Source organism: Melozone crissalis, unplaced genomic scaffold, assembly GCF_028551555.1.
Source record: "Melozone crissalis strain CALT ecotype California unplaced genomic scaffold, PUWL_Pcris_2 ptg000013l_1, whole genome shotgun sequence".
In the NCBI taxonomy this organism is placed as follows: Eukaryota; Metazoa; Chordata; class Aves; order Passeriformes; family Passerellidae; genus Melozone; species Melozone crissalis.
In genome coordinates, this window is record NW_026535791.1 from 11,907,209 (window position 1) to 11,934,512 (window position 27,304).

General features: G+C 42.2%; 1 protein-coding gene across 6 annotated transcripts; it reads left to right on the top strand.

The window, feature by feature from the left end:
• Positions 1–26,512, top strand: DHRS12 (dehydrogenase/reductase 12). 6 transcript variants are annotated; one of them, XM_054271997.1, is made up of 10 exons: positions 1–68; positions 667–800; positions 3,729–3,811; positions 10,232–10,324; positions 11,129–11,210; positions 20,622–20,683; positions 21,415–21,519; positions 22,061–22,151; positions 23,467–23,604; positions 26,150–26,512. In XM_054271997.1, exons 1-10 carry the CDS (start codon positions 13–15, stop codon positions 26,275–26,277), a joined length of 972 nt encoding a protein of 323 aa, XP_054127972.1. In that variant the 5' UTR covers positions 1–12; the 3' UTR covers positions 26,278–26,512. The 6 variants fall into 6 exon arrangements, 5 of the variants coding, with proteins under 5 accessions (XP_054127972.1, XP_054127974.1, XP_054127975.1 ...); XR_008482855.1 differs by lacking the exon at positions 26,150–26,512 and having other exon boundaries at positions 22,061–23,022; positions 23,467–23,537; XM_054271999.1 differs by lacking the exon at positions 21,415–21,519.
• The last annotated feature ends 792 nt before the right edge of the window (positions 26,513–27,304 follow it).

Here is a 27,304-nt window from a genome sequence, read left to right on the forward strand (position 1 = left end):
AGCAGCAGCGCCATGTCCTGGTACCGCAACACCGTGTGGTTCGTGAAGGGGCTGCGGGAGTACACGAGGTATGGGCGGCGGCCGCCCGGGAGGCGGCGTGGGGCGGGCGCAGCGCCCGGGTCGGGCCGCTCCTGTCTATCGGCGGTGAGGCCGTGTTCATGTGGTGTTTTATGGACGGCTGCCCGCCCCCGTGAAGGCGGGCGGATGCCAGCCCCGCTCGCTGAGGGCCGCCCGGCCCGGCCCGCCCTGGGGCTCCGGCCGCCCCCCGAGGGCCGAGGTCGGGGCTGGGTGGGCTGGGGCGGCCGAACACCCCCGCGAGTTGACGCTTTGATTGCAAAGCACGGGGGCAGGCTGCCCGGGGAAGTGATGCGGACACCATCCCTGGAAGTCTTGAAAACAACCTCTGGATACGGCACTTGAGGCCGTGGGTGAACGTGGGTTGATGGTGGGACTTCATGATCTTAAGGATTTTTTTCCAACCTTAATGATTCTGTGATACATTGCTGTTCGCAGTGTCACTGGTATTCATGGCTTGCCCCATGGGTACAGAGAGTAAATAGGGCAATTACTGGATGCTGAGCTATGAAAGTGCTTTTCACCCACACATGTGTTTGTTTTGGAAGGGCTCGCTTCTAGTTTCTCACAGGTGTCTCTTGATTTGTTCAGAGGTGGTTATGAGTCTGCTTCCAAGCGCTTCAACCCAGCTGATGTGGAGGTGGATGTGGCTGGAAGATCCTTCCTGGTCACTGGAGCAAACAGTGGCATTGGCAAGGCCACGGCCAAGGAGATAGCGAGGAGAGGTGAGCAGGGCTGCCGTGGGGCTCCCAGGAGGCTTACAGAGAAGATGGAAGGCAGGTTTAGCCTTCCAGCACTTGCACACAAACACAAATCCCTGGGATGTGGCATCATTTCACAGGGGTCTTAGTGTGGGTTAGAGGTTTAAGCCCAGTCAGTGCAGTGAAAACTGGGATAAGGAGAGGAGCTGCAAATTATTTTTCAAGTGCATGTTTGCCAAAACTATCTGTGTTATACTGGCATCTAAGGATGTTGGTGACAGATCAGTGTCTGTTTAAGGTTAATTTGGTACAAGTAGCAGCCTGGCTGAATTTGAACTGAGGAATCTGCAAATCTATGATATGATGAAAGAAAACAATTGTCTTTACAAAAATGAGATGGAAGAGCATTAAAAACCCCAGTGTAACTGTTCTTGATTTTAATGATAATACCCTGGAGTTTGTGCCCTTTGGCTGATTACATGTAATTATGTTTTTATGTTGCTATCTGTACACAAGGACATGGTGTAAACTAGGCCTAGCTGCTGCTGAAGGATAAACCTAATCCCTTACAGAGTTGACAAAGTAATTCCTGTTGTGCAAGTGTGACAGGAGTTTTGGCATGTAGAATGAAGGGGAGGAGCTTGTGGCTCTTTTCTCTCTTTGTTGTGCTTAGGTTTTGTAACCATCTTATGAAGGACAGTGGCAACTCAGTTAAACAAAACTAATTCAAAACTGTTAGCATCAAAGAGTCTTTGAGTTTAAGGTCTTCATCAGTGCCAACATGTGATTGATTTCAGGTTCCTACCACTGCTGTTGTACATAATCACTTTATGTAAGTACTGCTTTGTCAGGTGACTGTTCTGCTCACAAATGGCTATCTCTACCAGGTTTTGCAAGTTGGAAAGCTGGCTGGATCTCTGGGATTTGGTCACCATGTTTAGCGGAACAACCTCGGGCTCAGACTGTGTGTCTGATGTGTTGTATGGGCATTGCTGTTCACATGAAGTTAAAATGACTTCCTGGTCCCATCCTTGAACATCTCACTTTGGAACTCCATGTCAGCTGTTAGGGCTCAGGCTTCTAGTTGAATCTCTTCTTGTACTCCATGACAAGTGAATAAGGAATTCTGACTCAGCAGAGGAATAATCAGGCTCTGTTGGCTTTACCTTCAAGCACTCAGATATTTCTAACTGACACTTGATATAGTCTGAGTTCAGCTTTTCTCTGAATTGGTGTCTTATGGATATTTGGATTTGGGCTTTCCTCTGTGTCTTGTGAACTGCACTTCCAGTGTGACCGTGTTCACAGGGGTTTTTGAATGAGGCAAGAGATGAGAATGTTGACTCCATGTTCAGAAGGCTTGATTTATTATTTTGTTATATATATATTACATTATAACTATACTAAAAAGAAAAAGAAGGATGAACTTTCCTCAGAACCTGGCTAAGCTAAGAATAGAAAAGAAAGGAATGATAACAAAAGCTTGCTCTCTCGGACTTTGTCTGAGATAGCTCAGTCCTTGATTGGCCATTAATTATAAACATTCAAGATGGCCCAATCAAAAATCTACCTGTTGCATTCCATGGCAGCAGATAACCATTGTTTACATTCTTTTTCTAAGACCTCAGCTTCCCAGAAGAGAAAATCCTAAAGAAAGGATTTTTAGTGAAAAAGATGTCTGCGACACTTGCAGCTTGATACAGTCTTCTCCCAACTAATCTGACTATTCCCATGTATTACATTCAAATAGTTTCAATCGTTACCAAAGAAAATACATTTAAATTCATTTCCTAATGTGTCAGACACACCTAAACTTCCCCCATCTCCTGGTGCTCAGTGGAAAAATCTCTCCTGTGGACAAAAGGTTTCATTATCAGACCCCAGACTGGGCTGTGCAGTGTGTGACTGTATCATCCAGAGGTAGACTTGGTGTTCTGCATTTGGGTTTTGGATACTAAAAAACGTGACCCGACACAGTTGTTTCTATTATGGATTAATTATGTTTCTATTAGGGATTAATTCTTTGAGCTTTCTATAGGTGGACTGCTAGCAGTCCCTAAAACACCTTTTAAAACAGGCAAAATAAGGAGCATAGGTATTCCTAGCACTGAAATTAACACATAACTTGTAACAATCAGAGAATATGTGATGCAAAAAAAACCCCAAAACGTTGCCTAGTTGTACTTTTATCTTGTGTTTGAAGGCTTTCTTTAATATGATTAAGTGATGAGATTGTGGTAAGTATCCAGGTCTCTGAGAAGAGCCTTGCCTTGTGTCTCCTTTCATGGAAAAACTGGTTGGAAGAGACCTCTAGAGGTCACCTTGTCCAGCTTCTCACTTGGAGCAGGGCTGTTGGCAGCAGTAGATCAAACCAGTCATTGCTGTGTCTTGCTGCTTGATACCCACAAGGATGCAAATTATGCATCCTCTTGAGAAAGCCTGTCTATGGAGAAGAAACTACTGAAAATTATTTTTCTGATGAAAAATAATTCAAATGACCTGAGCCTCCCAAGCTGCATTTGAGGCCGTAGTCCTCCTTGTATTATCTCCCACTGTTGAGAATTCTGATATCTGGCACTTTTATTTCCTTTCTGCAGAGCAATTCCAGTCACTTGTATTGTTCAAGCTCTTTACTGAACTTCCTAAAGCATATATTAAAAAAAACCATCTATGTTGCAGATGCCTTAGCTCCAATTTCCCATTTATCTCTGGTATTTCACCCACTAAACATGATGTACAGACTTGACAGAAATGGTTTGAGCACAGTACTTAGAGTGCAGTGGCCTTTTCCTTGCATGATGACCCTGCCTGCCTTCACAGGAACCAAAGCCAAGCAGAAATATTCCAGTGTTTTTCTTATATCCAGTATCTCACCTAATTAAAATGCTGATGTCTCACCCAAATGCAGTTAGTAATTAATTATCTAATGCATTTCTTGTTGCAATCCACCAGGTGGCACGGTTCATCTGGTTTGCCGAAATAAGGAACGGGCTGAAGTTGCCAAAGAGGAAATAGTGACAGAAACGGGCAATCAGGTGAGTTGTTTTTTAACTTTTAGAAAGGTTGTTAATATTAAAGACCCCAGAGGCCATGAGATACTCTTCAACATCTTGATGTTGTGCTTTTAATAGTATTTTCATACAGACATGGAAACATCTAGCAGTTTATAATTCAAATGATTTGAAGGGATTAACTTCAAACCATTTAAATCACCTAACTTCATTAGGTGACATATTCTGTGATTAGTAACATCATCAGCAGCATGCTGTTTTATTTAATGTTTGTTTGTTGATTTGCTTTTTGATGTCCTACTTACTATTCCTAACTATGTGTCTCAGGCTTTTAAAAGTTAATGCATTGCAACACTATTGCAACAACATTTATGAGTCTACAGCATTGGAGCTGAAGGTTTTATGTCTCTGAATAACATGCTCTTGATTTGCTAAGGTTGGCTGCTCTGTGAAGTCCTGTGTGTGGTACTAATTCCGTGCTCTACATGCCTTTTCATTTCCTTTTCTTATAGTACCTCTTCCTTCCCTCTGTTAGACATTCTTTTTGTTTCTGTATATATCACTGTACAGTCCACCTCTATATTTGTCACTGTTGCTTTCATTAATTGTTCAGGAGGGTGTGCTTATGGAGTTCGCTAGTCATTATCTTTCTTACTTGGTGCCCTGGTTTTGGCTGGGATAGAGTTAATCTCCCTTCCAGCAGTTCCACTGGTGCTATGCTTTGGATTTGTGACCAAACCAGTGTTGACAATCCACAGTTTAGTTATTGCTGAATGGTGCTCACACAGCATCACAGCCTGTTCTTATTCTTACACTGCCCCACCAGGCGAGCAGGCTGGGATGCACAAGAAGATAAGGAGAGGACACACTGGGACAGCTGACTCCAGCTGACCAAAGGGACACCTCTGACCATAGGACATCTTGCTCAGCAGTAAAAGCTGGGAGGAAGAAGGAGCAAAAGGTGGCATTCACAGATCTGGTATTTGGCTTTCCAAATCACTGTGGTGTGGGATGAAGTCCTGCTTTCCTGGGGATTGCTAGATGCCTGCCTGAGAATAAGAAATAGTGAATTAATTCCTTGTTTTATTTTGTTTGCACACACAGTTCTGCTTCACTTATTAATGTCTTTATCTCAGCCCACAAGTTCTGCCTGTTTTGTCCTTGTGCTTGTCTCCCCATTTCCACTGGGAATGGAGTGAGTAAATAGGGTTGTATGGGGCTGAGCTACCTACCAGGGTTAACATAGAGCACATGGATGGAGACCTGTCTTCATTTTAAATAATGACTTGGCTCTTGTACACTGTATTTTGATTCCAGTAATAGGTTTTAATGTGGATCAGAAATTCTGGAGAGTTTTTTATGCTTAGAAATGTCATATTGACTAAATTTCTGCTCTTTGATTTCAGCTCCCTAGTGTGACAGCTAGCATTACTCTTCAGTTCTTTAATGGAGGTGAATTAGATCAGTCCTTATGTAGAAATAAACACTTTCCAACTGTCTATAGCTGTGTAATCCCATGGCTATAGTAAGGCTGGTGATTATCTGTGTTGCCTCCTTCTCTAACTGCAGTCAGGCTGCCTGGGAAGAGAGGTGAGTTTGACCTCTGAAGGTTCCTGCATGTTCTGCCTTCTGTCACCTGATGAAAAACACTTGAGGCAAATAATATTCTCCCTCTAAAGGCAGCATAATTACTGAATTTCCACTTTTTGGTAGGCTGCAGACCTGTCATTTCTGTAGTCATGGGGGAGTGTGAGGGCACTGCAGGACTTGTTTGTGACCCTGGGGACAGGGCACTTGTGCAAAGAGCAGCTCTCACTGAAGTGTTAGATGAGCTGTACAAGGGGCCCTGTGGGACACGTGACTGCACTGGGAAGAGCATTTTAATAAGGAGTCCACAAGAATATCCTTCTTTATAAGTGCTCATTCAGAAGCAATACAGAGAGATAATAAAATGCTTTATCTGCAACTTGACAGGCTGTATCCAGGCTGAATTTGCTCTTCCTGATAATTTGGATGAAGATCCTGTTATAGTATACACCAAAGATTTTTTCCATCTTCCACAGTACATGCTGGAGTGCAGTGCTGAAATGGAGTTATTTGGCAGTCACCTGGCCCTAGATCTGGGAGCTGGCAAGTTCTCCTAATTTGTTAAAATAGATCAAGTCACAGAGATTAGGTTTGCTTTGAAAATGGCTTTGCTACTATTGAGGACTTTTTTAGGGAACAGATCTGAATATCCCTTTCCTGAGTCAATATGACAGTCTTCAGCAGATAAGCATTGATTTAGATCTTTTTCAATCTCTGAAATCCCTTGCAATACTGAACATCTGCCCAAAAACCTTTACTTCTTCTGTACCAGTAGATAATGGTAATAGTTTCAAAAGTAGGAAGTTAAAGAGGTATCTAGCTTGAACCAGTAGAGCAGTGTCAAATTTTTGGTCAGAAATTATTCACAAAATTGATATGGTTGGAAGGAACCACAGTGGATCATCTGGTCCAATCTCCTTGATCAAGCAGGGTCATCCTAGAGCACATTATTGCAATGAGAAAATTCTGATTCAAACTCAACTAAGGAGCTGAAATCAACTGACTAGAGAGAAAGTCATGTGCTTTTTTATCTTCAGGGAAGCAGGATTGCAGGCAGGGAATAATGCCATATCATTTCTTCAGCTTCTTCACTTTTCTTGTTTGCTTGTATAATGAGTATTTAAAGAAACAACTTGGAAAGAGAGGAGGCCCTTTAATGATTATTTGTTGTTTTGCAAGAGAACACATCCTCTGCATAATTATTTTAAAACTGCCTTTTCCTGGCATACGTCACAAGACTATCTGTGGTGTGTCTTTGAGACTAAGTGTTGTCTAGGAGAAGAGTAGGAGTTGATGTGCCTTTGTATGCTGGTAAATGCCACTGTGCTTGTGCTGTGTAGAGCACAAATCTCCAAAAAGCAAAAGAATTGTCTGTAGCAAACAGTAAAAGGCTTTTGATGTTTTGGAGGGAGGAATTATTTCTAGCTTTAGTGGTTTAGAAAATGATAACTTTGCTTTATGTCAACCCTTTTTAAATTTTTTTTTCCTATTGCATCCACATTGCTGGGCATAATATTGCACAACATTTGCAAGAGCATTGTGACGTGGAGTGACTGACAAGGGTTTAGCAGTTCATGCAGCAGTTAGCATGCAAGGGGATGCAGAAGGCACCCAGCACTCTGAGGCAGCTGCAGTGGGTGCAGTGCTGCTCCTGAAAGCAGGCTTTACCACCCTGGCTGGAGCAACTGTGCCTGGCACACGGGACACTAGCCTGGACAGAGCTCCAGAGGGATAATGTGGCAGATGTTGGATTGCAGGGTGTGACTGGGACTTTTCCCTGAGCCTGGGGCAGCACGTGATGGTGGCTTCATGTGTTGGATTCTGCTGTCCTCAGGGTGCTGAGCTGCCAGGTGATGTGACAGCAGGAGATGAGCAGGCTGCAGAACCACAGGGAATAGGAACAGGAGATTGACAGGGTCTCTGCAGAGAGTAGAAGAGCACATTGCATGGAAGGAGGGACAGCTAGAAGCTGCATTTGAATAAGTAGTGGATAGAGACTTCTAAGATGGGGAGGAATTAAAGCTTGTGAATGCTGGCAACAGAAGGCAGCTCCCTCTCTGCCTGCAGATGTGCATTTATAGGATAGGTATAGTGCCATGGTAACAGATGAGGAAGAACAGGCTCTGTCAGGGGAGGTGTTGGAGACAGATGATCCTGAACAGTTGTTGACAGTGGGAGGAAGTCGTGGGTGATTATGGCTGAAGGCTCCTTCCTGTGGGGGATGCAGGCACCCGCCTGCAGTCTTGGCTTGATGACTTGAGAGGTTTGTCTCTTGCTGGGAGCTCAGATGTAAGGTACTGCAGAGAGTCTGCTGGGGCTGCTCTGGACCTTGGCCTGGTACCTCTTGTTGCCCAGCCACATGGGCACCCATGACATTGTGAGGGGTAACCTGGAGTTCACTGAGAGTGTTTAGAGAGCCAAGGGCATGGAAGCCCTAGCAGTGGTCTCCTAAATCCACACAGTGAAAGGGAAGGGCTTGGGTAGAAGCATATATGCCCTGCAGATCAACACCTGAATGGTCAGCTGGTGCCACTTTGGCCTTAGCTTCCATGGCTTCTTGGACCTTCTCTGTTAAATGAGCTTAGCTGAGGAGCAATGATGTATTAGAGCAAGAGTGTCTTTGCCAGCAGGTTTGCTAAGCCTACTGAGGAGGCTTTAAAGGGGTTTCATTGGTTTGTAGTGACCAAACCCAGAAGAGTAGAAGAGTCATGGGAGCAGTGAGTGTCTAGGGGACAGCGAAATGGAGGAAGCTCTCACAGTTTTCATGAGAAAGCAGCATGTCTGGGAGCCCATTTCAGATACTTGTTCATGAGTACACAAAACACAGGAAACACAGGAATACATGCAAGACTGCAGAGCTGGGATCTCACTGGGATTAGGCAGAAATAGTTGGCATGACTAGAGTGCTGGAGTGGATGTATACCCTTGCTCATTGTACTGGTTTTGGCTGGAATAGGGTTTATTTTCTTCACAGTGACTTGTGTCTGTGTTTAAGATTTGTGCTGCACACAGGGTTGATAATACAGAGGTGCTTTTGCAATTGCTGAACAGGGCTTACATAGAGCCACGGCCTTTTCTACTTTTTGTACTGCCACGCTGGAGAAGAAGTTGGGATTGCATGGGAGCTTGTGAGGAGACACAGCCAGGACAGGTTGACTAACTGACCAAAGGGATATTTCACACCATATGATATCATGCTCAGTAAAGGAAGCTGGGGGAAGGAAAAAGGAATGGTGAGATGTTTGGGCTGGTGGCTTCCCAAGTAACTATTATGTGTGATGGAGCCTTGCTCTCTGGGACATGGCTGAACACCTGCCTGTCCATGGGAGGTAGTCAGTTAATTCCTTGTAAAAAGTCTAAAGTGCCTGGTATTCTCAGGCAGTTTCCCATCCAAGTACTATCCAGGCCCAACCCCGATTAGTTTCTGAGATCAGACAAGATTGGGTTTTCTCAGGGTGGTATGCTCATAGGCTTGGGGCATTTTTGCTTGTCTGTGGCTTTTGCTTTCTCTATTAATCTATCTTTATCTCAGCCCACAAGTTCTCTATCTGTTATCCTTCTGATTCTCTCCCTGATCTCTTTGGTGACATGACTCTGCCTGTGGACAGGAGGGGAGCAGTGCTCTCCTTAACTTTGACAAGGCTTTTTACATGGTTTGCTATGATATCCTTGTATCCAGTTTGGAGGGATGTGGTTTGAGCTGGTGGATGAAAAGTGGGTGGGAAACTGTCCGGATCATGTGGCCTTAAAAGTAACAATCAACAGTACAGAGCTGATCTGTTAATGATTTTTAGTGGATTCCCTCATGAATCAATACAACGGCAGAACCTGATGACTTTTTAAGAGCACAGATGACAGAATGAAGGTGACAGGTGCAGTCTTTGCCTAGCTGGCTGGAAAGCAGATGGCAGAAAGGGACCTGGGAGTGACAAGTTGTCCCTCTGTGAGCAGTGTCCTGGGGCAACGGAGGCCAGCCATACCCCAGGCTGTATGAACATGAGTCTAGCCAGCAGGCTGAGGGAAGTGCTCTTCCTCTTGATTAATCCTTTGTGAAACCACAGCAGGAGTCCTGTGCCTGGCTTTGGACTCCCCAGGATGAGGAAGTCCTCAATGTCCTGGAGTGAGTCCAGCAGAGAGTGACTAGGGAGGTGAGACATGTGATGGATGAAGTGACTCTGAGAAGGCTGAATTTGCTCAGCGTTGAGAAGGCTCAGATGGGTCTTGCTGTGTTCTACAGCCATGTGATGGGAGTGTGTAGGGAAGGCACTACCATGCTTCTCTTGGAGGTCTTCAGTGGGAAGACAAGAGGCAGCTGACACAGATTGGAACAGGGACAAAATTCTGAGTAGACAGTAGGAAAAATGTGTTCACCATGAGGGTGATCAAATGCTCTGAGCAAGGGGCTCAGACAGACTGGTGAATCTCCATGTTTGCCAAGCAGCCTCCAGAGGTCTCTTCCAACTTAGATTATTCTCTAATGCTGTGACCTTGAACATTTCCTTGGAAAGTTCAGCCAAAGAGAAAGCTGCTAAATTGTTTAAACTGAAATTTTGCACGCTTTGCAATATTTTTCTAGTTTTCTGTTATGCCTGTCTGTCACATATATTTATTTAAGTAGGACTCTCTGTTAATAACTTTGGCATTAAAAATCTGTGTCTCAGAAGCAGCTGAATAATGACTAAACATGTTTTAAGGACTGGAATTAAATTTTGCAGTTGTGCATGTTAGCCTGTATTAGTTGACTTCTGGAGACACTGTTTTTTTCATACTACTTAAATAGCTTTTCACCTAGACAGGCCTAAACAGGATTTCTCTTCATTTTCCCTGTTGATTGTGACTTAGTTTCTTTTCCTTTAGAACATCTTCTTGCATATTGTGGATATATCTAATCCCAAGGAAATATGGAAGTTTGCTGAAAAATTCCGAAATGAACATAAATTAAATGTGTTGGTAAGTTCATGTACTTTAATCATGTGTATCTGTTTTGGGAGTGTGTAGCCTATGAATTTGTCTGACAGGTCATGTAGACTTAACAGTTTGGCCCACAATTCTCTCCTTAATTTTTTCTAAATGCTTTTTTCAGAAGTCTCCATGGTTTGCTTGCTCTTGTCCCTTCTCAGTTAACACAGATGTGCTACAGAAAAAGAGAAAAGCATTAATTTTATAGCCTCAACTTTGGAGGCACCATACATTTTCTCTTTGACTTTCATTGCTAATAACATTGTCCCTCTTAAAGCTAGACCTTCTGAAAGATTAAACTTTTGCAAAAACTCCAATGACTAAAACAGAGCCAGGGAGAGACTAAACAGTTAATCATCATGGTTTGCAAGGGGCTCAGTGCAGTTCCCCATTTATTTAGCGGTGAAAATTTGCTTGGGGGGGCTGAACCACAGCTGAGGCACCTGGAGCAGCTCCTTTGGTGCTTACTAGATGAGGAACATCTGATAAAAAAGAGGAAATAACTTTTGAGGAGTGCCAGAGAACATGCAGGATGGTGTGTAGGGGCAGAGCTTTTTTTGAAGTGGGAAAGAAAAGTCTGAGCTCCTTCTGGAAGGTAAGGCAGAGAAACAAATGTGTCAGAGACTGTGCTAGCTGCACACAGCTCTCATGTTTTATTGAACAAATAAAAGCTACAGTATGTAGCTTTGTTTTGTAGTTCCAGAAGACAGCAAATTAGCATGGACTGCTCATATGTGTGGATTTCCTTGTAGATATTTGTGTTGATTGCTTTTGTTTAAAGGAGTTCTTTTGCAGATCAACAATGCGGGATGTATGGTGAATAACAGAGAGTTAACTGAAGATGGACTTGAAAAAAACTTTGCAACAAACACTTTGGGTGAGTATTGAAGGTTTTCTTCTGGAACATGCTTATTTTGCTTACAGAAGTGTGTTTTTATAGCTGGGTTCGTGAGGTATGTATTCCTGCTCGAAGAGAGATCATAGCATTGCTATGCCAGGGATGGAGCCAGGAAGGAAAAGAAGAAATATTACAGCTTCTTCAGAGTGTCATTTTGTAATTTCTCCATTTTTCAGTTGTTCTGATATCAGCATCTTTATTTATCATAGCAGAAGTGGAAAAATGGCGGGTTGATTCTGAATTTTGCTGGGGAACTTCATTCTGGGCATTGCTGCTAATGATGCTCTTTGTAGTAATTGTTTGTCTGGGGTTTGGATGGAGCTTGGAACACGTTCAGATGTTTAAAGAGACATTCAAATGTTTGAGTGGGCTTGCAGAACCTGTTGTGTGTGACAGAGGCACTGTGCAGGAAGTCTGTGCCCCGGATGCTCTCAAGCAGGTGCAATCTCTAGTCAAGGGATTGAGCAGCAATGGGCAAGTCTTGGGTGCTCCATGTGAAAGGGGCTTTGTGTGTGAACTGTGTGGCACTGCTGTAATAGGGACAAAGGATGGGAAGCGAGTCATGAGGGAAAGTGGAGATGTGGAAGGGCCGGGAAAATGGCGAGCCAAGTGGAAGCTTTGCCCCCAGAAGCTGTGGAAAAGAGGTGAGCAAACAGCCAGCCAGTAGAGAGAAGAGTGTCTGACACTGGTAATATCTGTAAGGCTGAAAGCTGCACCTTTTGCAAAGAGACACATGGTGCTTGCATCGACCCAACAGTCCTGACACTCTTCTCCCTCTGCCTCCGTGCAGGGTAGGTGGATTTCTCAAGAGACTGTCTTCAATATATTCAAAAGTGACACATTAAGGAAGAACCGTGGTGCTTTGATTCTGTGTTTTCCTCATGTTCATCATTATCTGGAATGAGGACTGGGAAAACCTAGTGTATAAAGATAAGGCATTTATAGAACTAGTATAACCTGGAAACCATTGTTGGTCTTTATTCTTAGCCTTTTTCTTGTGTTGGTTCCTTAAATCTTCTTTTTGTTTGAAAACTAACATTTTTGTATAAATGTCTTGTGCTTCGCTGTTATTGTGCGTACAGCTCATTTTTTCTGCAAGTCTGAATACATTAAACTGACAATTAAATAAATTATAAAGGCAGAGATTCATTTGGTTCAGACTTGTTCTTCTGCTAACATTCTTCTGTTTCTCATGGTCAAAAAATTCAAAAAGAGTTTTATATTGCCATCAAATTTCCCTTGGCTGTGTAAGTACCAGAACTTCTATCCTGAGGGATCTATTCACCTTAAATTAGTTTTTATCCTCTTGTGGTCTTTCAGACAAAAACCCAGCAATGTGCAAAGGTACAGCTCTTCAGTAGAGAAGCAGAGTGAAACAAACACAACAGTCTGAATACATAAGCATATTTTGGTTTAGTTTCAGACATTGAGGATATTAAGTGCTGAGGAACCGTACTGGTGCACCACTTGAATTATATTTTATCACACAAGTGGAAGCAGCAAATTCTGCTTTTCCAGCTGTAAATCAGCCTTCCTATTGGTATACAGCTGCACAGAGGAAGCTGAATTATATTTGTAGCAAACTAGGAAAATGCCTGTATTACCTTTAGTGGATGTTACTTATAGATCTCCGTTACTCATTCGTGTATCACTTGCTGCATGATTGTATAAGAAGGTTAAGGAGTTAAATCATCCTCTGTTGTCCAACTTGTTCAGAGTTCAGACAAGGACTGGGTTGTTTGGTTCTCTCTAGACAAAAATTAGGATTAAATTTTGGATCTTTTAGAACAGGGTGGGACTTGGTTGAGCTGGAAGAAGCTGGCAGTGCAACAGGAAGCCTCTGTGCTTGCAGGCCAGACACACATGAAGGACCAAGGCTGCAAACCACAGGATTTTTTGTCAAAGTCAAGGGGATAGGGTAATAAATCATAATTTCTGGAGCTACAGGAGAAAATTGTGTGGAGAAAGACCTGTCAGAGTAGATGCTCTGTTATTTCCCTGAGTACTAGGTGCCTTTGGGTGTGTTTTTCTTGGGAGAAGTTAATTTCTTTCAGTAACCATCTGTGGTTATAGGTTTTCAGAGCAAATCCTGGCTAAATTAGATATGGCTGGATATCGCCATATCTATAGGTTGGCTATAAATTTGGATGTGGTCTGAAAGAACAAACTAAATTCCCCTCTCTGCCCCAGTAATGCTAAAGCCTGAAGGGTGACATGGGCTTGTTTGGAAAATACGCAGTTGTCTCTCACTTGACTAACAAGGTAGAATAATATCAATATCTTTTGCAAATCTTTACATGTAGGGTGTTCCTTCCATGGTTCTTTCCCTTTTTTTCCTACCTTGTAGGATACTTTTCCTATCTCTGGTCTAGTAAAGGAGCGTGTAGGTTGTAACTATTTAAAAATGCAAGACCAAAATATAACATGCTTTAAATACACACGTCACAGTTTTTGAGTTCTGTATCAGATATCTGATTAACATTTCTATAAGCTGTAAAATTGCTCATTTAGGTGTCTGAAATGCTGTGGAGCTTTTAAATCTAGTCTAGGAATGTTTTCCTCTTGACTGATCTGTTAGTCCATTTTTGAGCATGATGGATGTCAGTGTTCAGTTCTAATTGATGATCTGACTTTTGAAACATCCTGATCTTTTCTTGGACTACATGGGACAAAAATGACTGCATAAGTCCTCTTGTATGAATATGTACAAAAATAACAGTGGTCAGAAATAAAAGTAAAATTCCCTTAATGTAAAACACAGCTGACTGGCTCATTGAGGGTGGCTAGTGAAACAAGAGGTGCATAGTCCTCTCTGGTGCTGTCAGAATATGCAGATGGATAAAGTTCATGAAAATGTAAAATGCAAGTTGATAGTTAAGGCTTTGTATGGTTTGTGTAATATTCAAGTTCAAACTGTAAAGTGCTTTGGGCAGGTGGTGGCAGCTGCATCTGTGCTGTAGTACCCTTACAGTGAGTCTGAGGCACAAGTGCTGCATGGCTTGTTGTGGTTCTGTTGTTGCTGTCAAATGAAACACCTTGCCTTCTTTCCCTGCTAGAGGCTCAAGAACTGTTGTCTGATTGCTGGAGCTCAGTGAATGTAGAGAGCAGAATGGAACACTTGGACTCTAATGTGGGAGCACTGGCCAGGCACAAGTCTGAAATAGCACTTTGCTGATTGAAACACACTTTAAAATAAACCAAATTGAGCGACTCACTGGGGGTAACATGGGCAGATTTCCTGCAGACCTGCCAGTCCTGATGGGCAGATTTTTTTCTCTGTCTTGTAGTTTGTGTGATGTTGCCCTTATATTTCTTCTTGTGGGCTGACCATGTACTCAGGGTTGTACCCAGGAGCTGGGCAGCAACAAGCAATAATTTCTTCTGCTGAGTCTTGTAGACTTCTGAGTCAAAACTCTTTTAAAATTTAGTTTTATTTTACTTTTTTTGTATAACTCCCAGCAAAGACTATTAAAGCTGGTGGTATTCCGTCATTTTGAAAAAACCTTCAGCATTTATAAGGAAATAGAGGCAAAAGCAGCATGTTCCTATTGAAACAGTAGGCATTTAGCTGAAACAATCCTTTTTCCTCTGTTTTATCGCCTACCTCACTTTGCATTTACTCAATATATCTTCCTGCTTGACATGGAAAAATGACATATATGTTACTTTTTTATTGCTACTTACCAGGCAAGGGGATGCTAAAACACACGGAGAGATAAATGATGCTGCCAGTACATATCTTTTCTTCAATCTAATGGGCTCTCATGTTTTAATAATATATAGACATATACTTCCACTCTGTACAAGAAGGGTTAGAGCCAGAGGAAGTAAGATGTTTGTCTGCCATAGTGACACTATAGCCCATCTATGGCAAACTGCCTGACCTGGATTCGCCTTTGGCAGTCTCTTCCCTACACATGAACTGTTTCTAACTGGTGTTAACTGAATCCAGGGCAGCCTGGTCTTCTGAATCACTTGGAAGTCAAATAACTTGAATATCAGCTGTCAGTCTGCTGTAAGTTCAGTGCTTGATCTTTGGCAAGACAACCTCATCTGTGAAAAGGAGGCTGTGGTTCTGGGTTTCTTTCTAAAGAGCTTTGAGACTTGTGGATCAGAGGTGGTATGTGAAAGGATAAGGTTGAATATAATTGCACATGCAGAAACTGTACTGAAGCCTGGTTCCCAGGAGACAGAGGAGCCCTTATTGAGATGAGCTTTGTCATTTGTGGGAAATGTAAACCTTTAGTTTGTGTTTCATGTTCATTACCTCTTCCCATGCACTCTCAGTTATTGCTAGTGCAGTGGAATTGGCCCTTGGAGACAGCACACTGTAATCTTCATTCCTGATCTCTTACTCAGGAGAAGAGACTCAGGGATGTCTCTTACTGGGAACTGCATAAACTGCAGGAAAAGATAATCAGGCCAATGAAGAATGGAACTTTGTTTGTTGGGTGGTTTTGTTTGTTTGTTTCTGTGGTTTGTTTTTACTTGCACTCAAGAAGAGCAAGCCCTTTTAACTGATTTCTACCAGATGAATGAGCCATTGAAATCTGTACAGTGAAAGATTTTTGGTGGTGTTGGGGTTTTTTGTTTGTTTGTTTAGGTTTTTTTTGTTCCCACATTTTTCACAGTTAAAATAACACTTCCTAATAATATTGCAGAGCTCAGGCAGATTAAGCACTTCACTTAGTGTGGTGCTGGCTGCCTGCCCTTATTCCAATGTTAGCAGGACAAAAACCTCACCAGCAATGTGCCACTAATTGCCAGATAGAACATCAAGCAAAAAGCATTCTGGAATCCACCAAGACATTTGGGTCCACAGTAATTGTATCATCAATTAATTTGATGTTATAAGAAGGTAGTGGATTGACAATGTTACTTCTGCTGAAACCATAATTTTCTTCAAGGTTGATTTATAAAATACAGATTTTAGGGTCACATTAAATTTTAAAGCAAATCAGAGTATATGTTTGTGTACTTTTACTTTATGTCATATCATATTAATTTTCAGTCTGAACTATGTGAATCCTAAGGAGTCTTCCAGGTTCTGGCAGACTGATTTAAACCACCAGCAGTTTGGAAATCTGCATGCACAGTGTTTGTTTATATTTTCTGTTAGGGCTATCCTGTGTTTTGATTACTTTTATGTTTTAGTACAGCAAGACTTGCAGTTTTCTGTGAGAAAGGCCAGTGTTTAATACACTGGAGACTGCTGTCCTGTGCATTAGGATAGCTTTCATTTTGTTCATGTCATGAGAACCACAGTAGAATAACTGTTGTAAGAACATGCAGAGCTACCTTTCCACAAGACCTAATAAAAGTGTCTTTCATAGAGTCCCCTCAGCTTCTGCATCATGTCATGGGAAAGGCAGCAGAACTTTATTTAGGAGTTTATGAAGCAGTCAGGCTGATTTTTGTAGTTTTTGGTCTTTTTAAAAAAAACCAACTTACTATATGAATCAAATGTTTATCTCCATCACGGTGCCTCATTTTCTACACATATGTCATTAATATTTCATTCTTTGATTGTGAAACTACTGAATTAGTGCTTATCCAGGTTGGCTGGGGAGTTGACTGTATGGAGTCAAAAATTTGATTTGTTAGTTAGAGCACAATATCAGATTACTCTACTGAATTGGGAAGATCTCAGAACAGGTGGAACAATTACCAGACAGACCACAAGGGAGTGCATGGTGATTCAATATTTTTGGTGGGTTTTGTTTTTATATTTTTCAAGTAAACATTAAACTTTAATGTGCATGAACAAAGTATGTTCTGATTAAATGCCATGCTCATTACTTTTACTGGAACAAGCATGTTTAATGCATAGACTGGCAACCCACCCTGTCTACTTTACCATATGATAAAGTTAGTTTATGGTGTGTAATGGTGTTGCTCTATAGAAAAGTTTTAATTACTCTGCATTATATGTGATTTCCTATTATGGGAGATCAGCTCCAAGGCATAAAGCCTACAGAAGATTTTCCAAAGAAAACTAATGTTAAGAGACTGTTTATCTTTAAAATCAATTGTACTTCTATCCTAGGAGCCTTTTTGAGTGGGGAAAACATGGCCAGCCACTACTGTGTCAGATTTCATTACACAGAACAGGGCAGTAGCTTTTCCAGTAGGTTTTGCAAGTCAACTCTTCACCTTGGCAGAGTTCAGTAAGGGCAAGATGAAATCCTGTATATGGGTGTGATAGACTGGGCTCACCTTCTTCTGCATTCTTGCTGCTTCTGAGCAAACTCCCAAATTCATTGTGCTGGACTCCTTTGTGTCACAGCAAATACTTCTCATCAAAGGGAAATGTTGTATACCATTTATTTCACTGATTTTTTTCAGTAGGAGACAAGCATTCAGGCCATGTGGATAATGTACCTTCCAGTGACAGAAAATGGTGATACACAAATCTGGCCCCTGTCACACAGTCCTCAATGCAGGTAGTACTAGCTGTATGTTCAACAGATACCCAGTAATTACTGCTTTCAGTGCAAGGCACAGCACTGTTGAATGTTGCCTTTCCTTTCATGTACTTTTGTGTTAAACCATTTAAAAAATCAACAAAACAACTCAATTTGTACAGTTTGAACACAGTGATAATTAAGCATTAACCACATTTGATATGCCTTATCTTTTTAAATTAAGTTCTGTGGGAGGAAATTTCTCCTTTAACAGACAAGAATTTTTTTGCATCAAGTAAATGTGTTAGAATGCTCAAGTGCTTGTTTTGGAAATACTGATATCCAGTACATTGTTATTAATAATCAAGTATTGTCAAAAGGACATACAGTTTGGATGTTGTCTTGATTTACTTACATAGGGGCAGAGATGAATGTAGTTTCTTCTACCAAATCAGTCTTGGTTTTCATTGCAAAGTTGTTTTTTTTAACAAGAAAAGTTTCCTTCTTTTTTTTTTCTTTTTTTTTTTTCCCATAAGGACGGTGACAGGCAATGCCTTCATTTGCTGCTTCCCCTTTTACTCAGAAATTAACTTCAGTGTTAGTGCCTGCTGTGATGCAGCTGTGCTGGACAAAGTAGCTGCTGTGAGGTGCACGGCTGTGCCAGGCCCTGCAGTGACCATACTGAGCATTCTCCCAATGTTTGAATGTCACCATCAAACTACAGACCAGCTTTTGCACTGATACAAACAGGGAGCTTTTAGTTGATGATGGTGTATTCTAACCTTGCTGATAAAGTTTATCTGTTCTGCTATTAGTGTTCTAAATTTCCAGGCTGTTTTGCCTGACAGACCAACCCAGGCAAATAAGAATGTGCAACACCCAAGTATGTTTGTCAAAGGAATGAGGAGTTTGTGTTCAAACACTTAATATGGAGACAGTAGTTGGTGAAATATTTAGCAGTGGGAGAAATTAAATGCTGCAGCCTTAATTCCTGATGCATTGTGTCTGTGTGTGTTTTCAGATACTGTTGCTTGCCATAGGAAGCTGTGATCAAAACTGCTCTGTGCTCTGTCTCAAAGCAAATGAGCAAGTGGTCTTGTGGGGCAGAAAGATGGAATGCTCTGGCTTTTGTTGTGGGATTTACTGAATTCTTAATAAACTTGAGGAAGAGAGGAGATGTGGGCTTTGCAGTTAGTTTGTGGTTCTAAATAAGCACATAAACTTCTGACAGGCTGTAGTTGCTCTAAGCAGGATTTTTGGCATTGAACATTTCTCTTATTCGGCTGGAAACAAAACAAAGCTTGGTTGTTAATGAGGCAACATTAGTGCATTCATCTTTGCAGCTCTTTAAAATTAACAAATCAACATGAAGCCCTTTAAAAGTGTAAATTAATCTGCAGGACAGTAAATGGAGCATCGACAGAGATGGTGCATTGCAGCTCTGCCTTCAGGAGAGGCAGCTTATTTAACCAAGACGTGATGTTACTTTTTTTAAGAATCCACAGCCAAACAGCATTAAAACCAGTCTCTCAGCTTATACTGAAGTGCTTTTTTTTTTTTTTTTAAATTTTATTTTTCCCCCACATCGCGGCAGCCTCCCCTGGCCGTCAGCGGGAGTTCTTGTACCGATGATGTCACCGCTCAGTCTCCCCGCCGCTACCCGGGAACGCGACCGGGCTCTCGTCATCCCCTGGCAACTGCCTTTGCTCGCATTTTCTGCTGAAGACAGGCTGCGTTTGCTCATCTGCGGTGCACTTGCTTCGTTTGGTTTGCCAGGGTTTTAAATATATTGTGTGTGTATGGACATACCTCTGATTATGCTGTGACTGACAGGGGAACTGCGCAGTTTGTTCACTAGGCATGTAACATGTTTGATTTTGGTACCGTATTTATAAACATGCTGTATTTTAACTGGGTGATCTCATTGCCTGTGTGGAAGAGAGGTTATAAAGACATGCTGAAGTCTTCATGCTTTGTGAAAAACATGGCTTCAGTAGCTCAAGAAAAAAAAAATGCATTTATCACTGGTATGATTGTTGAACTAGAGCCATTTGTAAAGACATGAGAGGAAGTAGATGTAGAAGCACTAGACTAAATGGGGCTAAATTAATTTTGAATTAAATGTAATTTTTAAAAAATACATTTTAAACCAAAAAAATTATTTCTGTGTTGCACTTGATTGCCTGAAACATCACTAGGTGTGTCTGTGTGTCTCAGTCAAACACACTGACAGTTGGACAGTGTTTGTAATAACAAACTTGCTGGTAATGGAATATATTTGTGTGGTGTGTAAAAATCCTTGCTACATGAACATGATCAAAAGCAGGGAAGGACACAATTAAGTTTCCCCAAGTAATCTTAGCTCAGCCTCGGGCAGGCAACATTAATATTTTTTCCCCCAAGGATTCCTTATCTTCCATAATGGTCATGCTGGGGATTTAAGGGGTGGGTTTTGTGTGCAACACAAAAAGTGTCAGTGTACTCTGAGTGATTTCATAGTGAGAAGGGAAGAATGGACAAATCTTAAGTGTATATGCAGTGCCCTAAGAACTGTAAGTATGAAGTACAGTTTCCTTTTCTTGTTCATGACCCAGCTTAGGTCTGTGTGTATATTTCAGACTTGTAGGGGAAATGCATTCTCCATTTCTTCACTGGAATCACCTTCCCCTACCCAAGGAATTCCATATCTGAGCTATTTTGCCTTCAGATTATCACAGATGAATGTAGGGAGCAGTTTTCTCTATAGGTAGAACAAACATGAAAATCTGTAAAATAATATATGCCTTTTGCTAAGTATATGGCAATGTGAACCACTACAAATTGAGCTGGCACACTGCAGATGAAGCAGCAAGAAAAAATCATTGTCAAATTCAGATCAGATTTCACAGGTAAAGAGACTTTGGGTTTTGGGTTGTTAAGGAGGGTAGAGAGAGAAGAAAGCTTTTTTAAAAGGAGAAGTTAATGTTGGTGCTTGTCTGTCTTTTAGGTACATACATCATGACAACTGCCCTGGTGCCCCTCCTGGAAAAGGCAGCTGATGCCAGAGTGGTGAGTCTGTGATGCTGTTTAAAAGGGATGTTTTACTATTTTTACCTTCTGGCTTGTAACAGCCGTTCTCTGACTGTGCTAGCAATGCAGGATTACTTACAATGCTGTAAGGATCTCTAAAATCCTCTTGGATTTTGCTAACAAAAATCTCCTGGTCTAAGGCAAAGCTCCTGCCTGCTGCTCTCAACCCTTCATTGGAAATCAGAGTAAAATACTTCATTTGGGAACTTACCCTCTTAGATTCCCTAGGGCAAGTCAGCTCCTGCAGCAGAGTGCAAAATATGTACAACAGGAGTACAGGCTTAAAAGAACTTTACAGATCTTGGTGTAAAATAAGACAGCAGGTACATTTTTAAAAATGAAATTTCCCAAGTTTTGTATGACTTCTAATTAGCTTTGGTAAGTGCTAAACATACAAACTACAAATAGTGCTATTCTGCTATTTTCCTTCTCCCCATTACTTTCCAAAAGGAAGAAGCACAAAATTCCTGAAATGAATCAACATCACTTTGAATGAAAATCCCTTCTCAAAAATGTTATGTATCTATCATCTCATCTCTAGGTATGCTCTGCTCCTGAGCATAAGCATAATGCAAAGAGTATGCAGAGGAATCCTGCTCCATAGGGACTTCCAGCTATGGCCTGAAGACTACACTGCATGCATGAGTGCATCTGTGGGGAGTTCCTGGTTTTGCTTTTCATTTGTTTTTTTTTCATTCATTTCATTACAGATCACTGTCTCTTCTGGGGGCATGCTAGTTCAAAAACTAAATGTATCTGACTTGCAGTCGGAAAGTGGGCCATTTGATGGAACCATGGTGTATGCACAGAACAAGGTACAGCCCCTGGGATTGAAAACAAAACCCAGCCCTTCTTTGCTAGGCAGCTCATACCATCTGCTTTGCAACAAGCCTGTTGGTCACTGTTGCTTTCCCCACATGCAGATGCACAGGCAGTAATCTTCAGGAGTATGATGGCATGCCCTTAGGAGTGCATACATCTTGCGTGGAGGAGAGCATGGCTAGACTTCGATTTTATATGAGAGAAGTCCCAAGGGGGAACACTGTCTTTAGCTGATGAACCCTGTCTGCCTGCTTAGTTCTTGCCCACAGTCTGCAGCAAATAGACATGGTCAGTAAAAGCAGTGCAGCTGCTTTAAAAGTAAATTTGTAGCCAGGGTATGGATGGCAATGACTGTGGAAGTCTCTGTTGAAATTATCCAGTAAATCCAGCCAGGATGAGCAAGGGTATATTTCTGCTGTCCATAAATGCTCTGGTATTTATGGCACATTTGATGTAGTTTATTTCCCTGGGAACTAATTTGGTGGACAGGCTGTTGAACGTGGTGCTAGTGTGGCTCTTACTGCTCTATCCTAGAGACAGCAAGTTGTCCTGACAGAACAGTGGGCAAAGGCTCACAGAAATATCCATTTCTCTGTGATGCACCCCGGCTGGGCAGACACCCCAGGTAACATCTGCTTCACACTCTGACGATATTTTTTCTTTTCAGGATTAGTTTAAAAGCAAAGAGAAATGAAACTTCCTAGTATATTTTTCCAACAAGTGCAGTAATTTCTTTTCTCCAAGCTGGTGCTTGAAGTAGTTTTCTATCCCCTTGGTGGCTCTATTCTGCACAGTGTCTGCTAGCTGTGTATAGCTAGAGAATAATAATGGGCAGTGAATGCTTCCAGCCCTGCACAAATGCACAGCAGAGACACAGTTCTTTAAGGTAACCTTTAAATTGCATTTGTAGTGGAACTGTTAAACACACAGATGGACCTTCTGCCTCTGTAAGTACCAATGCGCAGACACTGGGAATTTGTGAGGGCATGTAGGAGAATGCACCACTGTGCAAGCCCTCTGCTCTTCCTCTAAACATTTACTGCTATTGAGAAGCAGTTTTGTCTTTGTCTGAGCTGCAGCTGTTCTTCAGTGACTGCTTCTGAGCAGGTGGGCCAGTATCAGTCATACACTATGCATGTTGCATTCCCCAATGTTTCCAGTCCCCAGTGCCCAAGGCTGGGATGCAGAATAGCAGTTACATCTCTAGGTCTTTTATAGGGATGCAGTTTCCAAAATTTGCTTCTGACAACAGAAGCATTTACCCTGTCTATGCTTGAAAACAGCCCTTTCCAACTAAATATCCTGGTATTTCTTTTTCTTTAAAATACATTTATTTTTGCACTTCCTTTGCAGATTTCAAACTTAATGAACCGTAAAGTTACCCCACCTTAAAGTTCAAAGACTCTCCAACCCCCCAAAATAAACACCTACATTGGATGGGCCCACAGTCACCATCTGTTGGACAAAATAAAATGAAACCAGAGTTTAGACAGCAAGTAAGCAATTTTTAAATACAGTGCTGCAACTGATTTCCTAAAACTGGTGAGAAAAGAAGAGCTAAAAATCCCATTACAATACTGCTTTTTGGAATTTCTGTTTTCCTCGTGTTTTTCATCTTTATAGTTTAGAGTGGAATTGGCAGAGGAACCTCTTACAGATCCTGTTGTCAGTTTTGTCCCTGTAATTTGGCCCAAACAAACAAGTGGTGGATCATCTGGTGGCTTAGTGCTATTCTTCCACAAGCCATCCAATTCCCAGATAGGGGGAAATACTCATTTTCTTCCATAAGCTCCAGAGATGCCTCTTCTCCTTCCTACACAAAAAATGGCAATTTGAAGCTGGTATGGTGGGGGTATTTTGTTTTGTTGTTTGGGGTTTTTTTTGTTTGTGTCAAGAAAGCCTTGCATGGCAGGCCAGCATTCCATTGTTACCCTTTCCAGCTGTGAGGTCATCCATGCCGGATTTCTACGAGAGGATGAAGAACTCTCTGCGCACGGAGGCCCAGGGAGCCGACACCGTCCTGTGGTTGGCGGTGTCAGCTGAAGCAACGAACCTGCCCAGTGGCTTGTTCTTCCAAGGTAAGGAGCAGTGTCCCACAGTGCACACACTGGAGATCCCCAGCCTGCCTGAGCTCAGGATCCCTCTCTGGCCAGGCAGGGGATAAAGGCAGCTTGTGCAAAGGATAAAAGCATTCCTCAAAGTTGTTTCAAGTCTAAATGTTTGTGTGAGCATTGTGTTAAATTGTTATATTCCTGCTTTTGTCCTCTAAAGTAGCTGATAGAGACTTCAAAGCATTTCTTTAGGGAGGGTTGGGGATTTTTGTAATGAAAATGGCTGCATGTAGGACTGTGCCAAGGGAAGGTGAATCACAGCAGTCAAACAGCAGCTTTTATGATGCTAGGAAATGAGCATCTTTCTCACAGAGCACTGGGAGTTGGCTCTGCTTTGACAGGTTCTTCTTCCTATTGTTCCATGCTGGCTAAAACTGCCAGTTCCCCCTTTCTCTAACACTGGGCAAAGACTTGAGCACAGTGGCATTTTTGGCACTGAGCTTAGGGAATGGAAAAGTAGGGCAGAGCCTTTCTTTTCTCCCAGGAGAATGACAGGCATCTTTGTAGGAGCAGCTGGAAGCAAGGATGCCTCAGTGGTGATGCAGGTCAGTCCAGAAAGAGAAAGCTCAGGGTAATTTCTTACAGAAGCTTAGTGCTTCTGTTGGATGTGGCAATCAAATCCTGGTTCACTGAATTGCTATATGGAGAATGCAGGAAGCTCAGACTTGTCTGCATTTGGGTTGACTTTGTTCCTTCTGTCCCACAGACAGTCACACAGGGTTGGCTGACAGATACTAAAATGAACAGTTTTCATGTCAGCGTCCGATGCATGTGGAAACCCCACATCTCAGCTGGTCAGCCTTCTTAGTAGAACCAGGCTTTGCCTTTCTTTTACTCCAATCACTTTCTTCTGGTCCTAATGCTTCTGCTCAGTTCTTTCTGTTTCTTTCATAATTTCACCAGGCTCTTCCCTTTGGCCTTTTTCTACCCCCAGCTTTGATAAACAGGGAACACGCCCTGCCTCTTTAGCTAAAGTGACTGACTTTGGAGAGCTTTGGTCCTGGTATGACTGATCTTAAAGCTGCAAGAGAAGTTCTGTGTCTTGTGTATGTCTTGTGCTTACCAAATAGTGGTGAAGTCAGTTATTTCTTACTTCTATGACCTTTTGGAAGCCACAGCTTAGCTTGGGCACTCTTCAGGCCCTTTCAGTGAAGGACTTGGGGTGCAGGAGCACTTTGCTAAAAACCCCACACTTCTGATCCTAGGCAGCCATTTTCCAAATCATTCACAGTTCCCCTCCATTTTCTGCATTCTCTTCTGTTCCCTCTGAGAGCAAACCAAAGCCACCTTTTTTTTTTTTAAACCTGAGAAAATAATGAAGTGAGAACATGACTAGTACTACCAGAATTCTCTGCATCTGCTAAAATATATAGAAACAGAGACCTGCGTTCCAAAGGCTAGAAGCATCTTCTCTGTGATGCTGAACTTGGCTTTCATACCTAGTTCCCAAACTTTAGCACAGGCTACTGGAAGCACTATGGCTAGGTGGGAAGCTGTTTGTATTCAGTGATGGAGAATGGAACATTCCTCTCTCTCTCTCCTCAGTTTTCCATGTTATGTGGTGTGTGCAGTCAGGTAAACATTTGCTCTTAAGAGAGCAAATACCTCTGCTCTCTTGGGAAGCCCAGTAGCAGCCTGATAGGTTTTCAGGGAAATCTGCTTCCCAGGGTTGCAGCAGCTTGTTCTTTTTGTCTCAGCTGGCTGCTGTGGAAGTTGGGCTTGCTAAGTAGATTTAACAGTGCTGCACCAGTGCTCTGTTGTTCCACAGACACCTGACAGCATTGTCATGAGGCTCCCAGGCTCTAGACACCATGTTTTTGGAGGGGAGGATCCCTTAGAGTGGATGGTGGTAACAGCTGTATTTACAGAGTGAGTGACAGGCATGAGATTTGGAAAACAAAGCAAAGCATCAAACTGAGCAAACTTAGTTGGATACGTGTCACTTATGGTGACTGAGCAATAAGCTCAAGTTCCTTTGCATTTAGAATTTAACCATTGTTTCTAAGGATGAAAGTAAGCATTTTAAGCATTATTTATTGAAAATAATCCTAACTACAAAGTCCCAGCTGGAGATTTGTACAGTACTAAAAGGATTATCCAGGAGACAAGGAAAAATGTTTCAAGTGCAAGATCATCCTCTGCCTGCAGCAACGAACTCCAGTTATTGCTGTTTGCCTGTGGGTGCTGCACTGGTGACAGGCATAACCCCACAGGGAAGCCTTCCTTTTCCTAAACTGTCCCCAGCTGCAAATGGGGGCTTGCTGCACAGTCCAGGTCATATTGTGCTACAGAAAAATCACTCCAGCTCCAAAATACAGATTGAATTGGTTTAATTTTTGGTTTAGAAGATAAGCTTAATTAGCATTATTTGCAGTTACCTAGAAGGTTAATTTTCCTGGCTTCAAGACCATGAGGTATGTTTGGGCAGTACAGAGTCTATCAGAAAACCTCCTTTCTGCTATGAGAGAGTTAAATGTACCTGTAAGATTTTTTTTCTCCCTTTTTCTTCCAGACAGGCAACCAGTCCCTACACACTTACCCCTAGCATACACCCACAGTCCACCAGAGGATGAAGAGAAACTAATGGAGGTGCTGGAAGAGTTCTCCCAGAAGTTTAAATCTGCTTCTCCAGGAATTTAGGGTCTCTGCTGACACAGTGTCACCACAAATCTTCTAACTACACAGTAATCTGCTGTTGAGGGGAAGTAGGATGCCATAGGCCTGTTAAAAATGAATTAGGTTCAGGTGTTCTCATAATGAGGTGGTAGAGTGGCACCTGTGTAATTTTTCTCTGCTGCCAAGTCTCTCCCATTGTGAATATGCAGCTGCTGCCTGAAGACACACTAAGGTTGTGTTCTTTGGATTGGAAGAAAAATTGAGAGGCATTAAAATAAGCTCTGAGACTTTGTAAAGTTACCTAGAATAATTTAAAACACTCAGCACAGAGAAATGCAGAGGAGTGTACTTTCAGTAGCCTTTGTGAAGGACTTCAGGAAAGAAGAGGGAATGTTTTACACAACTTTTAACTGCTGTATTGGACAGGTTGGTGGCTTCCTTCACTGCATGAGGGTGATTGGGCTCAAGTATGTAACTGGGAATGCAGAAACTCTCTTGCAGAGCCTGCTTAGTTTAAAGGGAAGGATTCCTCATGGCCTTTAGTTTCTATAAATTAGTGCTGGTATGCAGAAGTGATCTGCTTCCTCATGTTTAAACAGCAAGAATTTAGGAACACTGCCAAATGCCTTCCACATTACTTTATGGAGCCAGGGCTAAATATTATCCCATTTATGTCAAAATACCATGAAGTAGGAGGTTTCAACACAAGACACCCAGACATGGCTGGATCCAGCAGAGAAATGGCTGCATGACTGTAGGCACAAAAAGAAACAACGTGCTAAGGTGTATCTGCTTGCCATTTCTGTGAGAGATTAAAGGGAATTGTTTTATCATTGTGAATGGATTAAGAGGGGAAGGGAGCACTGGTGTGGCACAGGTTTTAGAGGAGAATGCACCTCCTGATGAGAGGCTTGTATTTTGTCTGGGTGTGTTTACTTCCAGACACAGAGGACAGGATTCATCCTGCCTGATCCGTGGACATTTGAGTTACTCACAGAGTTTCTCACTGTAAATTGGTAGAGGGGAAAATGGACTTTTTCACAGGGATTTA